This window comes from Mytilus californianus, unplaced genomic scaffold (genome assembly GCF_021869535.1).
Source record: "Mytilus californianus isolate M0D057914Y unplaced genomic scaffold, xbMytCali1.0.p SCAF_3, whole genome shotgun sequence".
Taxonomy (NCBI): Eukaryota; Metazoa; Mollusca; class Bivalvia; order Mytilida; family Mytilidae; genus Mytilus; species Mytilus californianus.
The window spans coordinates 11,175,187-11,187,978 of record NW_026262679.1 but is presented as its reverse complement, the minus strand read 5'-3'; the positions used below and the strand labels follow the sequence as shown (position 1 = coordinate 11,187,978).

Here is a 12,792-nt window from a genome sequence, read left to right as displayed (position 1 = left end):
GTGGATTGTCTGGTATTCCAAATAATTTTGACTTTGTGTATTTATGTATTGTATGTTAATCTCCAGTAATTGACTGCTCTATGTGTGTATTATCTGTTGTTGCATCTGTTTCCAAATCTCTTCTTTCTTTTTTCCTCGAATCTGGTAATTTTCGGGAAAGGATCGAGAAACTTTTTAAATGGTCTGGGTTATCGTCCATGCTTGGTGGTTGTTTGGTACAACGCTAGTGTGGCAAAGGTGGATATATTTATAGTCTTGCTATACAAATCTTATAATATCCTTATACTATTTGTACAATTATAAGCCATTGCTGCCAAGGTAGTTTTGATTGGTATAAATGATGTTTATACCAATCAAGAGGTGTTTGTAATATGGAATATATTAATTTTATTTTGAAATATATTAATTTTAGTTTGACACATGTCACATTACATCAGAAATTCAAATGTATTGGCACAAAAAAGGGATAATATCGTCAAACATTACACGCAAAAAATCATGAATTTGAGATCTGGATATTAAATCTTTTACTGTTTGCGTTCCGGTTATTAGGTTTTTGCGTCTAGATCAGATGGATACTTGACATCGCGGGTTTTCCTTGCTTAGCTGGCAAGCGTATTTAGGACTATGATCGTGAAACACATGTGCACGTTTTTCTCCCCTAGACTATAGAACCCCTGCATGATTTACACCAACAACAACAATTTCGCTTTGAGACTTTGATTGAAATAAAAGAATACAAACAGTTACATCGATTGTTTGATCTGTATGAATAGGAAGTTTCTTTAATTTAATTTTACTTGCCCAAGGCCAACAAAGGTTTGAATTTCCACTTTCCTGTAACCTAAATCAACTTGCCAAGGGTGACAGGAAAGGGGAATTCTAGAACACTGATTTGGCACTTCTTTTGTGCATTTAAAACGCACTGCATTGCATATGCTGTAGCACATGCAAAGTCCGCGCAAAGGTTGCCCTTAAAGAGTAGCCAACATCGCTAAGAGTGTCCTCAGAGAAAAAAATTACCCTGCCCTTTTGGAAAACTGCAGGAAACACTAGAAATGTCGTAGACATTTGGACATACTAGTTTTTGTTGTATCGTTTCTGTGCTTAATCAAAATAATTCTTCATTATTTCATACTTTCTTCTTTTTAATTTTTACATTTTGATTGCCACTCTATCAATCTGCACAATTGACACCCACATATTAACTTATGGATAAAGGTGGTAACATGCACATTTTAATTTTTATGTGTAATAAACGTTTACAAATTACAAGTTAACGTGCACTCTCCTTCTTATATAACCTCCTTGACAGAACCAAATAAAGAGATCAAAACTTGAATGTGACACTGGGCTTTGTATTTGTAGTTGTCGTTACCTGGATATTTCAAATTATTTTTAGAACTTGATTCATGGATCTTCTTAGATTTATTTTTATAAGATTTGTCAGTTGACTGATTAAAAAAAACAATTTTTACGTTTATTATTTCACCTATTCAACTCTTTAAGACGAATATTCAAATGTGGTACACGTGAACTTACACTAAAAGTCTTGAAAAAACTGCTGTAAGCATTCTTGTTTGTTAAAGACACTGCTTAAAATAGACGTCATAACTTCATAAAGTTCTATTCTTCAATGTTGCCATTATTAGTGTGCAGCGCCCTCTGTTTTCCATGGGAGGTAAATAAATAGGAATTTTGAAATTATTGACAGAGTATAAAACATGGACACGTTAATACTTAATACAATTGGTGGACGGATATATATATGTCTCAAGAAGTCATTCGTTTTTTGTTTTCTCTTATGTATTTTCATGAAATTTTCACATATTATCTAGGAAATATGTTTTTTCTTCATTGCTACAGTACTATCAAAAGATTTTTGAAACTTTATTTATTTTCAAGGATTCATTCTGGGTCTAATATTTCCAGGTTCATTGAATACTTACTGCAAATATATCTGATGGAATTTTAAATACAGTAATAATGGAAATTTCATAAAAATTCGGATTAGGAAATGAGTTTTAATTTTTTTGATTAGCAAATTTGAATAGCATATTAGATCATCTTGACTCAAAAGTAGTGTTTTTTGGCCACCTGCCATAGAAGATATTTCATCAAAATTTTTTTATTAAATTTATTTATAGACACATGTCTCATAGGCGGATCCAGGGGGGCTGGGGGGCCCGCCCCCCCCCCCTTTTCGTGGGAAAAATTTGGTTGATTATATAGGGAATCACAGAAGCATGACTGGAGCCCCCCCCCTCCCCTTTCGGTCAGTCGTTGTCACAGGATGTCTGGAAGTTATGATTCATTTTTGGAGTCTATATGCTTGATATATAATATCTAGCTTCTTAACGTGGTATTTGGAAACCTATTCATCATAATTCTTCAATCTGATGATTTCACCGATGCTTGCTTGGTCTAAGCATCAGACGTCACCGGTGGCCTATCCATGTCTCTTCTTGTTTTGTTCACGCATCGTTGTCAATATAATGGAATTTGATGCGACTGTCATACCAATGAGAGGTTTAGCTAGCTATAAAACCAGGTTCAATCCACCATTTTCTACATAAGAAAATGCCTGTACCAAGTCAGGAATATGACAGTTGTTATCCATTCGTTTGATGTGTTTGAGCTTTTGATTTTGCCATTTGATTAGGGACTTTCTTTTTTTAATTTTCCTCGGAGTTCAGTATTTTTGTGATTTTACTTTTTTCTTGTACATACCTTCTTCATTTTTTCAGTAAAGTTCTGTTACCATATTATTGATCCTGCTATATACGTTACTTGTAACTTTTTAAAACCTTTCTCCAAAATCGAGTTTACCCAAGGGACAATGCATGCGCGGATGTTTCGAAAATTGCGCAATATTAAATGCATCATGATATCCGTCCTTTTGGTCAGTCCACATTGCCTTCTTATCCCAAAGCATGTGTCAAGTGCAGTTGAATGCAGTCTGTTGGATATAAAAGATGTCTGCTAAAATCAGTGCCATTAGGCATTACTGTATAACTAGTCCACATGTTAAGACATGCCATGATTTGAAATAATTTTACTTCAAGAAAATCTGTCAAATATAAAATGAAGTGAACTTGATATAAGCTCTCTTAAAATATCCGCAAGTTTTTACCAATATACAAACATGCAGTTCCAGTTAAACGAACGAACTATATTTTCTCCATTTGTTGATAAAACATGACCTATTGACCCCGTGTCAAATATGTGTGTTGTAAATTCATACGCTGCGTACGACAGTGTAAGATACGAAGGAATTTTGTTGTAAAGTTTTGTGATTTAGGAAGAATGTGAAATGTAATATGGGTTCTTGGTGAATGAAATGGCTTTTAAGTGTAGAGAGGATTTAGTAGGGAAGAGATTTCTATCAGTTCAAAGCCCAGGAAAACTAAAAGTTAACAAAATTTGTGAGTGGGAATGGCGGTCTGGATTTGTTCGAGCTGTTTCATTGAAAGATGTAACCTGTCCAGACCTTGCTGTAAGTATTATTCATACAAGTTATTCAACTGAATAAATGACACGAACTCTAACGTAATGCAATGAAACACCTTTAAGCGAATTTATTAACTCAGATATTTAGTAAAATACCCATACATGGAATCTGTAGTTGTTTGCAATGTATGTTTGGGGACCGTCTCAGAACTGAAATCAATTTGTCAGCTGTAGTGAAATATGGGAGAAGTATATTAATCTGTTGAAAAAGACCATAGCAAAATATTGTTTGTATGTTAATATTTTCTTTAAAGTTATTTTTCGGAAGGGGAACACTATGTTTTTTCCTGTTCTTGTGTGGAAGGTGTGGCTTGTTTCTTACACTTATTTATTTACCTTGTATTTTTTAGAGTATCATTTGTTTTTAATTGTAAAATTAATGTAGATGATATTGGGACATTCAAATCTTACATGTTGTTTTTGTTCATATCCACACACACTTTTTCCTTTTATATTAGATAAAAAAGAATATGAGGTATCCATCCATCCTATTGTGATTGCATGTTTTCATACATCCTAAGATGTATTTAGATATATAGATAATATAAGTGTTCCATTATACTGATTTGGCAATGTTGTCAATTCATTATTGGTAGGTGGTAATAGTAAGGTTTTCTTCAATTCCGCAATCTATTTCCAAAACTTGGATTTGTATCAAGACAATGGCTTATTTCGTTTTCACATACATGTACAAATGTATACATGTATGTGGTTGGAATTTTGGGGTACCATATGAGGAAGTAATCAACCAGTTGATGTTTTTCTTTATATAAAGAAAAAGAAGAGAAGAGATAAATGTTTACCACATTTAGGCACACTTAAAAAGCCCAATTGTCTTCTCTGAGTGAAAGATCTTATTTTTTACACCATGAAATTCGCCAAGATTTGATAACTCCATAGCTTTTAAATCCACATTCTATGGCCTATCTCCACTATATAACAGTACAAATGGTTAAATTCTGTCATTTCATTAAAATAGTCGCATGTCCAGTATCATGGATGAGAGATTTTTTGTTTACAATTCATAATTGTGTTCCTCACTTGAGGTGACACACTTAAGGGATACATGTATTATAGTCAAAACAAAGCGCCATTCAGAAAATGAGTTGCAGTCTACAAATCCATCAATATCAATGTTGGTTTCACCAACCAGCAACAAAAAAAATCAGTAATAAAACTAATAATTGACAATCATTGAAGTGATTCATAAGTCACAACCTTTAAAGTCTACTGATCAGACAGTTGTAGTGGAGCATTCTTTGATCTACATGTACATGTTTAATGGTCTTCTTATTGACATAATTTGGAAAACAATCCCATGTTTTCTTCAAATCTGATCTTGATATACGCTATACATTGATATTTCCAATGTTATTACAACTTTTTTCACTGATATATCCAATAATAGAGTTAAATGGGTAAGGGTTTATTGTACCTACTTACAAGACTACTTAAACTCTGAAATGTTTCTTTCCCAAGTCTAAAATCTTGTCAATTGTAGCTATTGTTTCTCAATGATCTTTGTTCATTATGGTGATTTGTTGTAGCTATATATATATATGTAGTATAGTACATGTACTGTATATTTAAACCATTTTTTAGACGTTTCAGCCACTGGCATTCTTCAGTCCCTTTGTTATCTTATCTAAACTACATGTACATTGTAGATCAGTCACCTTTCACAAAACATTTAGATGTTACACCATTATGTTGATGTCAAATCGTCTTTACACATACATGTATAAAGTTTGAGTTGAATTCATTTGCAGCCTGTTTACATTTGTAGACTAAGTACATGTAGCTAAGAGCAATTTAGTGCTTGACGCATACATGTACAGGAGGGACATTTGTTCATCATTGAAGACTATTTGGCCCTCTAGATTTCTATTTTGGTTTGCTTGCAATTTTACTGATGTTTACATGAACATGTATACATGTTCTTACGTTTTCTTTCTTTCAAACAAATCATTTAAAAAACCATATAAATCAGTATAAATCAGCAATACATTGTACATGAACCATATATTCAGTCAGTCATTTATATAACACTAATACATGTAATGATTGTAACTATCATCAATAATCAACCGGTTAGTCAAAATACTCAGCAATATTTGGGTTGCTATGTTATGGACATTTAGCCAACTTTCCTTCTAATTGCTAAAGAAAAAAAGGCCCCAAATTAATCAGTAATCAACATCCAGTACATTTAGTTAGTCCTAAAAATCCAACAGTCACAAGCACAAATCACCAATCACAGTCACGTTCATTAACAATCTACCAATCCCAGTCACAACAAACAGGTCACAGTCACAACCAACAGTACATCAGTCATATTATCATTTATCAACAAACCACAATCCACCAATCAAAGTCAAAGTATTCAAAATAATCTATCCATTGCTGTCTTATTCATCAAAAGTTCACCAATCACAATCACAGTGATGAACAATTCACAAATCACAGTCACTTTCATCAACAATGCTTCATTCTTTGATTTAATCTCAATTATCAACATCTCACCAAACACAAAGTCATCAACAATTGAAAAAAAACATAAACCCTTTCATTAGCAATCCACCATTTTTCGCCACAACCAGCAGGAAAAATACAAACACATTCATTAAATGTCTTGCATCTTAGTCACATTCACCAGGAAAAATGCATGCACTGTCATCAACATTCCACCTTTTCATCGTCACAATCACCAGGAAAAATACAAACACAGTCATCAACAGGCCACCATCATCATCACTTGGCTAAAAAAATAACAATGGGGTAAAATAAAAGGTTTGTCTATTATCGTGAAAACCGCTATGAATGGCCGGCATGGATAAAATCTGACTAGGGGAAAAATGTTCAGAATGATGGAATCTACATATTGTTTGTTGCCATCAAAACTGTCAAGACAACTTCTTATAGGAGTTATTGCCCTTTAATGACAAATTTTACAAATGTTTTGTGTTTTTGTCTAATATCTTGAAAACAATGATGGATAGATGGAAACTTGTAAACAAGAAAGATAAAAACTTTAATAAGTAAAAATGATCAGCAAGACAAGATCTACAAACAAGCTTTATGGCAGAAATCGTCAGTTGACTCATTATTGAAGTTATTGCCCTTTAATGACAATTTTTATACATTTTTTTGCTTTTTTGCCAAATATTTTTTTAAAAACTATAATAGATAGATTGTAACTTAGAATAGGAAAAATTATCAGCAAGACAAGATCTACAAATAATTCAACTTGATCAAAATCGTTAGTTGCCTCCTTATTGAAGTCATTGCCATTGGCCTTTAATGACAATTTTTCCCAATTTATTTTGCATTTTTGCCTTTTATTTTGATATCTTAAAGACAGACTTTTAATAGAGAAAAATGATTAACAAGACATGATTTACATAGAACCCATAATGGTCGAAATCTTCAATCAATTTTTTATTAGAGTTATTGCCCTTTAATGATAATTTTTACCATTTTTTGCAATTTTTGCCTATAATCTTGAAAACTAATAGATAAATAGAAACTTTTAAATTAAAAGAGTTATTCCTGTTTAATTGATTTTACTGAAAAGTGGCCATTGTTGAAGATACAGGTGAGCGACACAGGCTTCTTTAATAGGAACACCATTGTGAAATTGTAAACAAACAGGAACTCTGTGCTTAAAAAAGGTTCAGGGTTAGTTTGGTATCTGTAAACACATCTATTGTTTTTGATTGACTATCAAAGATGTTCATTAAAAAAATTACCTCTTAATTAGTTAATTACTGGTCCTACCATTTTTTTGTTTATATAATAGACTGTAAATATTTAATACAGAAAACTGAATGATTAAGTTCTTGAGGTATGGTATGTTGAAGACTATACTGCTGATACCATTGTGGGGTCAGTTTAGTTTTTATTAGACTTTTTCTCTTCTTGTATGATTGACCCTTCTCATTTTATTTATATTTGTTAGACTTTGATTAGTGCCAATGAATTTGCTACACCTTTGAAAATTCTGCCCTGTTTCATTGATGATGCAATATTTCTGATTGTTATTGTGTGATTTATAGATTGTCAGTGTCATAATTAATAAATTTGTAGTTTCTTTAGCCTCTTTGGTAGAGGTACATGAGATGAGGTTATATATAATTATCCATTTAGTGTACTATTTACAAAAATGTACATGTATGTCTTTTTTTTAATGAAATTAAGAATTATTCAGGCAGGCTTGTGTCATATTTTATCACTTCAAAAAAAAAAGGTTGATCCAGATATTTTACACAAACTTACAAAATTGTACATGTTCCCTTAATTTATGTACAAATGTCATAGGTTTTATTGTCGAGCCTGCGACTTTTGTCGCAGAAAGCTCGACATAGGGATAGCGATCCGGCGGCGGCGGCGGCGTTAGCTAACTTCTTAAAAGCTTTATATTTTAGAAGATGGAAGACCTGGATGCTTCATACTTTGTATATGGATGCCTCATGTTACGAAGTTTTTGTCAGTCACATGTCCAATGTCCTTGACCTCATTTTCATGGTTCAGTGACTACTTGAAAAAAAAGTTCAGATTTTTTGTAATGTTAAATTCTCTCTTATTATAAGTAATAGGATAACTATATTTGGTATGTGCGTACCTTGCAAGGTCCTCATGCCCGTCAGACAGTTTTCACTTGACCTCGACCTCATTTCATGGATCAGTGAACAAGGTTAAGTTTTCGTGGTCAAGTCCATATCTCAGATACTATAAGCAATAGGTCTAGTATATTCGGTGTATGGAAGGACTGTAAGGTGTACATGTCCAACTGGCAGGTGTCATCTGACCTTGACCTCATTTTCATGGTTCAGTGGTTATAGTTAAGTTTTTGTGTTTTGGTCTGTTTTTCTTATACTGTATGCAATAGGTCTACTATAGTTGGTGTATGGAATGATTGTAAGGTGTACATGTCTAGCTGGCAGGTGTCATCTGACCTTGACCTCATTTTCATGGTTCAGTGGTCAAAGTTAAGTTTTTGAGTTTTGGTCTTTCTTTCTAATACTGCATGCAATAGGTCAGCTATATTTGGTGTATGGAATGATTGTAAGGTGTACATGTCTAGCTGGCAGGTGTCATCTTACCTTGACCTCATTTTCATGGTTCAGTGGTCAAAGTTAAGTTTTTGAGTTTTGGTCTTTTTTTCTAATACTATATGCAATAGTTCAACTATATTTGGTGTATGGAAATATTTTATGATCTATATGTCAGTTACGCAGGTTTTATTTGACCTTGACCTCATTTTCAAGGTTCATTGCTCAGTGTTAAGTTTTTGTGTTTTCGTCTGTTTTTCTTAAACTATAAGCAATAGGTCAACTATATTTGTTGTATGGAAGAATTGTTAGCTGTACATGCCTGCCTAGCATGGTTCATCTGACCTTGACCTCATTTTCATGGTTCATTGGTCAATGTTTAGTTTACTTGGTTAATGTTAAGTTTATGTGACAGTTGTAATAAAGCTTTATATTTAGGACTATCAACATAATATCAATGATTAGTAAAGAAGGCGAGACATTTCAGCGTGTGCACTCTTGTTCTGTATAGGGGAACATTTCCAAATTTGACTTTACAACTTAGATAATATGTATTATGTAGAAAATTATTCCTGAATGTGAAAACAAACTCTTTATTTATTTGTTTGCCATCCATTTGTAAACAAACTGGTAAAGTGTTTGAACTTCTCCAGAATAGGGTGTATTGACATGAGTGGTCAATATGTTTTAGGATCAATGACCAATAATTTAAATCACTTACCCTTATACAATGTATTGTAGTTTCTCTGTACAATGTAATAAGATTAAGAGTTCTTTCATTTTAATGTACCACAGGGCAATCATAACTTATCCATCTGAAATTATGGGAGTATGAAAACTGTGAAACTATAAAATTTGATAGGGAAAGAAAAAGTTCAATGGCTTTTTTATAATTCTTTTACGGAAAGTTGAATATTTTATGCTGAAGGTTGAAACAGACAAAACCAGTTTGATTTGAAAGGCTTGAAAAATGAACCAGATTGTTTATTTTTATGATTGATACATTTAGTATTTTAAAAATTGAATCTTGGATAAAAAAAACCAAAATCCTTCTGGTAACGAGAACCATGACAGTTTTTCTTACATATTCCAAATGCTCCAATACTCCAGCATGTCCAGTAAAACAATCTTTTCCAATGAAAAATTGTTTCAAAACCAATTTCAATTTGTTCAGCTTATTCTGATTCCCAATTCACAAATGATCAGATTTTTTATGAAAAACATCACGAATAAATAAATTAAAATTATCCTAAAACAAGCAGAAATTCCTATTAATAATAACCTTTAACATTTGAATTTAAAAAAAGACACATCTGCTTAAGGAATAATGGTGGTACAGTTTGAAGATTCAGTTTTTTATCATTTGATGCATTTCTTGACATTGAAAACCAAATATACGTACACCTAGCACACTGTGACACATAGTCAAGGGACATATGAAAATAAGAAGATGTGGTATGATTGCCAATGAGACAACTGTCCACCGGAGATCAAATGACATAGAAGTTATAAAACAACTTTAGGTCACTGTACGACCTTGGACAATAAGCAAATACCCATACCGCATAGTAAGCTATAAAAGGCCCCAAAGTGACAAATGTAAAACAATTCAAACGAGAAAACTAACGACCTGACTTTTGTACTTATAAACAATAAATGAAAATACAGACTCCATACATGGCACATACAGAATGTGGAGGGGTTAAACATGTTTGCTGGTGCCAAACCCTCCCCCTAACCTGGGACAGTGGTGTACCAGTATAACATAAGAAAAAACTGTAAAAGGTAGTTGAAAAGGGCTTAATTCTTCAGAAGGATTAAAAGCACATACAATCACATAAGACATAAGTACAGATCTGATAGTACTCACAGTTAAGAAAAGCTAGTTCAAAGCCAATAACAACAAGGTAAAATATCAAAATGGAACTAAGATTTAGATTTACTTGCTTAACTGGAAATTTAAGAGATTTCTGTGTTTTTTAAGCCTCAGTCAAAATGTATTTGGTACAAAATGTACATGTGTATTTCCTTATCCCATCGCATGTCCAAGTATGTATACACAAATCTTTACTCTCTGCCTTTCTTTGATACACACAGATACATGTATGTATGTACCAAATGTTCTTAGTAGGCTCTTTATTAAAGGTTTCGATCGACAGGTTTTTCAGATATTTATACAATATAACCGTATGGATTTAAAGTTTTCTTATTGCTTATTTACATCTATTTTGTGAAAAAAGATTGTTTGGTGTCAGAGCTCATTGGTTTTCTTATTGATTTCAGGAAAAGGGCTTTATGGATTTAAACTTACGGTTGTATAGGCATTTAGCGGTAACTAGTATCTTTTGACTTTATCTAGTCTTCATTTACATAAGCATGAATATTCAAATGTTAAAGGAACTTTGAAATATATCAGGGGCCATAACAGGAAAGATTTTTAACATGCATCTTAAAAGTTGTCCCAGAAGACTGAATTAGGCAGTCACAAAATGAAAATGTCAATAAAAGCTTGGATTTCAAAATTATCAGATTATGGCCTATGAAATCTTAGGTGGAACTTCAGGATTCAGATTATCAAAAACCAAAATCTGTCAGTCCCACTAATACGGCACTATACAGTTGGGGGTCCTGGATTTTCATGAAAACTTTGCATTGTTATTAAAAATATAAAGAGATGATATGCCTGTCAGGTTCATAAACCTTTACACTATGTCAAATGTTATTAAATGTAGTTGGATATCCTTCATTTACATGTATCATGATTTATTCTAAAATAAGGTCAAATACCCCCCGCAAAAAAACCCCAAAAAACCTTATAAGTTAAATAAGAAGAGCACTCCACTGTTTTAATATGGACAGCACCTGATGATAACTACTATGGTGTTGTATTATAAGTTATTTTACAACTCACCCCCTACAAGTCCTTCAGCCTCACCCCTATGGATTTTACTAACCCTCTGTGGATCGGTAGGCGGTCAGTAGTAAACCGTATAACGAATTTATTGCTCACAAGACTTTTCTGCTAAGTTTTGTATTAAAACAAACAATGAAATACAATAACATTAGTAGGCGACGTCACCATTAATAGTAGACACGACGTCATGATACCCATATGAAATCTACTGACCCCCTACGAATCCATAGGGGTCACCATGTGACGGTTTTAAACCAATCACAATGTCACTATTTTATCCGAGGTGTGATAATTGATAATACAGCCTGAACAGTTTCAGTCCTTGGACCTTCATCAGAGACAAAGTGATTAAAGTGTTGGTTGTGCTGGTACTTAATGCTAGCTGGTTTAATCGGTGTTTGGGGACATGTTAACCCCCCTTCTACATTATTGAAATCATGATATCATGGTATAAATAAGATGTACTCTACTGGGTAAAAAGTCCTAAGGGGTACATCTATTCCATGTACAGGTCTCACTCACACATGTGGCTTTGTTTGATTGATATTGGTATATCGGGTCATATTAGTGAGACACTGTTCAATAATAAAATGCATCATCCTCATCACAATTATATGATTAACACTTTAAATTTTTCAAACTCCTCTATATTGTCAGGTTTTTGGTTTTTGAACTTGTCCACATCCACTCTTGGTTAATGCCTCACTCTGCTTCTATTTAGTAGAGCCAGTTTTAGAAGTTCAGTGCTGATGAGGTCTAAAGTTACTTAATGCTGTCCAATGATAACCTGTAATGACAAAGGTTGAACTTGGTTCGCCAAATCTTTTATCTGTTTTGGACCTATTGTCCAGGGTTGTATCTGGCTGATTCAGAGACAGTTTATACTTTCAAGCAAATGGTTCAATCTGTTTGATCCTCAAGGTTTCTCATATAGATATAAGAAGATGTGGTATGAGTGCCAATGAGACAACTCTCCATCCAAGTCAAAATTTATAAAAGTAAACCATTATAGGTCACAGTACGGTCTTCAACACGGAGCCTTGGCTCACACGGAACAGTAAGCTATAAAGGGCCCCATACCTACATTTATACTATTAACACATCCTTCCAACCATTTGTCCCAATGCATTCCTAATGAAGGAATCCAGGAGAGAACTTTGATTTCAGCAAACTTTGTACATTGTATGTCTGGGTTTGATCTTAAGCTTACAACAATGTACTCTGACATTTTGTCTGAGTAAAAGCTTACTTCTTTGACATGAGATTAAAATTATCATAATGGCTACTCAGTACTGTATAATATTTAAAAAAAAATAT

At 33.2% G+C, this 12,792-nt stretch overlaps 2 protein-coding genes across 3 annotated transcripts in view; one reads left to right on the top strand and one right to left on the bottom strand.

Annotated features, from left to right (window-relative positions):
- The window catches only part of LOC127732987 (receptor expression-enhancing protein 1-like), a 29,795-nt gene extending 28,127 nt beyond the window's left edge, over window positions 1-1,668 (bottom strand). For both annotated transcript variants that reach the window (XM_052242242.1, XM_052242243.1), the window contains exon 1: window positions 1,543-1,668. In XM_052242242.1, coding sequence (XP_052098202.1) covers window positions 1,543-1,574 — 32 coding nt within the window. In that variant the 5' untranslated portion in view covers window positions 1,575-1,668. The remainder of the gene's footprint in view (window positions 1-1,542) is intronic.
- Window positions 1,669-3,228: 1,560 nt separating this feature from the next.
- Window positions 3,229-12,792, top strand: part of LOC127732943 (probable JmjC domain-containing histone demethylation protein 2C) — a 111,886-nt gene continuing 102,322 nt past the window's right edge. Inside the window, exon 1 of the mRNA XM_052242150.1 lies at window positions 3,229-3,496. Within this exon, the coding sequence (XP_052098110.1) occupies window positions 3,341-3,496 (156 nt within the window). The 5' untranslated portion in view covers window positions 3,229-3,340. The remainder of the gene's footprint in view (window positions 3,497-12,792) is intronic.